General features: G+C 44.7%; 1 protein-coding gene across 1 annotated transcript; it reads right to left on the minus strand.

Moving 5' to 3' along the window:
• Window positions 1-1,363: 1,363 nt before the first annotated feature.
• LOC113228056 lies at window positions 1,364-2,095 on the minus strand. The gene has a single exon (XM_026461195.1). The coding sequence runs from the start codon at window positions 2,093-2,095 to the stop codon at window positions 1,364-1,366; it is 732 nt and encodes a 243-aa protein (XP_026316980.1).
• Between the last annotated feature and the right edge of the window lie 421 nt (window positions 2,096-2,516).

Genomic DNA, 2,516 nt, shown 5'->3' on the forward strand with positions numbered 1-2,516 from the left:
TAACAGCCCGCGCGCTCCTGGGAGCCCGTGTGGAAGCCTTTAACTTGCCTCACTTAGCGTATGCGGGCTAGGTTTCTATGCGTTATTATTCTAAGTATGTAGGTATACCATATCGTCATTTATTATTAGATAAAATATAATGTAAGTTTTTGTATATTTACACAATTCAAAATTCGCTGTTGGTAAACTACGTACATCATTCTGGCAAGCTTTTTTCTATCTCAAAGGTTGTCTGGAAGAGATTATTGTTAGCGATAAGGCCACCTTTGCCCACATTACTTTTAAGCTGTTTATGTACTGTTTTTGTTCTTGTGTGAAAGCAATAAAGTGTATATCTATCTACTTTAAATGATACTAAAGTATTTAGGTAATAATTTTGTATTATATACGCGTTTTAGTAACATAAAACAATAATATACAATAATATTATAATATATAATATCATAAAACTGTCTCTCTGGCCGAACGGTTACCATAACAACTGCCACGCAGAGGTCACGGATTCAATTCCCGTGCCGGGAGAAATATTTGTATAGCCTACATTTATTTCTCTCGTGAGTTTGGGTGTAATTTGTGGTTGTCTATTTGTGTTTCCATAGCATCCGTGATACAGGGTTTCAATAGAACGGGGCTATGTGTGTGTACGCGTTATTATTATTATTATTATTATTATACATGTGAGTAATTTGCAATAGTTTGGTATGGACTTACCTATTTCTGCCGCCAAGCAGTAATGTCAGCGTTAATGGGTTCGGGTTTTTAAGGGTAAGTGTGCTGGTGAAATGACAGGATAACTTATGTCTCAGGGTGATAGGATCTTCACGATTTAAAGCTCTGAATGGTAATGCAACTGTTATGGACAGGTGTGTAGCTTACCATCAGGCGCACGCCTTGTTTGTCCCGTTACTTGATTCCTCTAGGCCCGGGAATCGAAACCTGGACCTTTACGTACAGTAGCGGATTTGCAGTATTGGCCGCCCTGGCCCCAGGCCATGTAGTCAGTACCCGCTGCCCCTTTCTCAGCACTCACCATATACTGGTAGGTAGTCTATTATGAATTTATTTCATTGCCAACTTTTATCGAAATCGCTTCAGAAATTTAGTTAACTATAATAGCTGCTAGTTTTAATATTTTAGGAGGTTTCAGGTTTTATTTATTTAACTATGAGTTCATTCCCATACAAAATTAGATCTAATAAGTTTTGGGGAATTTATTGCTCCCTAAGTGACACTCTCCTTGGCGACTCTCATCCAAAGAGACTGTCACAACCAACCGGTTATAATAGGTGGCGTCAAAAGCCGCCACACCACCCCCCACAGTGTGAAGAAACCGAACCGAACATACAAAACGAAAATTAACCTATTAAACAAAGTCACTAAAATCTTTAAAACGCACTTGCCTTCTTGACCGGGTCGTGTACGGAGTGCCGGGAAAGGAGGTGGTTGGTTTGTCTGAGGGAACTGAAGACGGCAACTGCGACGGGACTGTAGCCAGAGGATGCCTAGCCGGTGACACAGCAGGTGGGGGTCGGAAGTAATCGGTAACATCAGCATCGATATGCGCAGGTTTCACACGGTCGATGTTGACGGTGACTGTCCTTCCGCCGACGTCAAGCGAAATTGTCTTGTCCCTTCTATCAAGGACGCGATGCGGTCCGGAGTACGGCGGTTGCAGCGATCTTCGAGACGTGTCGTACCGAAGAAATACGTAGGTGGCCGTCGCCAAATCCTTAAATATAAAAGACGAGGGCCTGTCGTGGTGAGATGCAGGAACCGGCCGAATTGAAACCACCGCACACCTCAGTTGTGTTATTAAATCAGATGTCTCTACGGGGTTGATTAGGTTAGGAGGAGCAACAATGAACTCGCCAGGAAGGCGGAGGGTCTCGCTGAAAACGAGTTCCGCTGATGACGCGTTGATGTCCTCCTTAAAAGGCGTCCGCATGCAGAGGAGCACCAGAGTCAACGCTCTCGTCCACGTATCAGCGTGACACATGAGAGCTGCCTTGACCCGACGATGGAGGCGTTCCAATATGCCATTGGCGCAAGGATGGTAACTGGTGGTGTGGATCCTTTTCGCTCCGCAGAAATCCATGAGTCGCCGAAATAGCGCCGTCTAATTGACGCCCCTGATCGGTGGTGACGATGCTAGGAACACCGAAATACACCGAAATGGGCAATCTATCCTGACACTAATTTGTCGGAAACATCTTCCGCAGTTATCGCCTCCATCGGCCAAGCCTCCGGCCATCGTGTGTGGCGCTCTGTGGCGGTCAAGCAATAACTGAAACCGTTAGAAGAAGGAAGGAATCGACCAACAGGTGATTTAACATTTCGCGATATTTTACTTCTCTGGCACTGAATGCAGCAACGTGCCCACTCGCGACAATCTTTGTTGATGCTAGGCCATACGTAGCAACTTGCTACCAAGCGCAAAGATGAGTCCTTCAGACCAATCAGCCTCACGTCGTTCTTCTTGAAAACATTAGAAAGGTTATGTGACAGAGAACTGAGGG

The sequence above is a fragment of the Hyposmocoma kahamanoa genome, unplaced genomic scaffold, assembly GCF_003589595.1.
Source record: "Hyposmocoma kahamanoa isolate Upper Pololo Valley unplaced genomic scaffold, ASM358959v1 220, whole genome shotgun sequence".
Taxonomy (NCBI): Eukaryota; Metazoa; Arthropoda; class Insecta; order Lepidoptera; family Cosmopterigidae; genus Hyposmocoma; species Hyposmocoma kahamanoa.

Coding starts and splice junctions, on each gene's coding strand:
- LOC113228056 (XM_026461195.1), bottom strand. CDS start 2,095: ATGGATTTCTGCGGAGCGAAAAGGATCCACACCACCAGTTACCATCCT.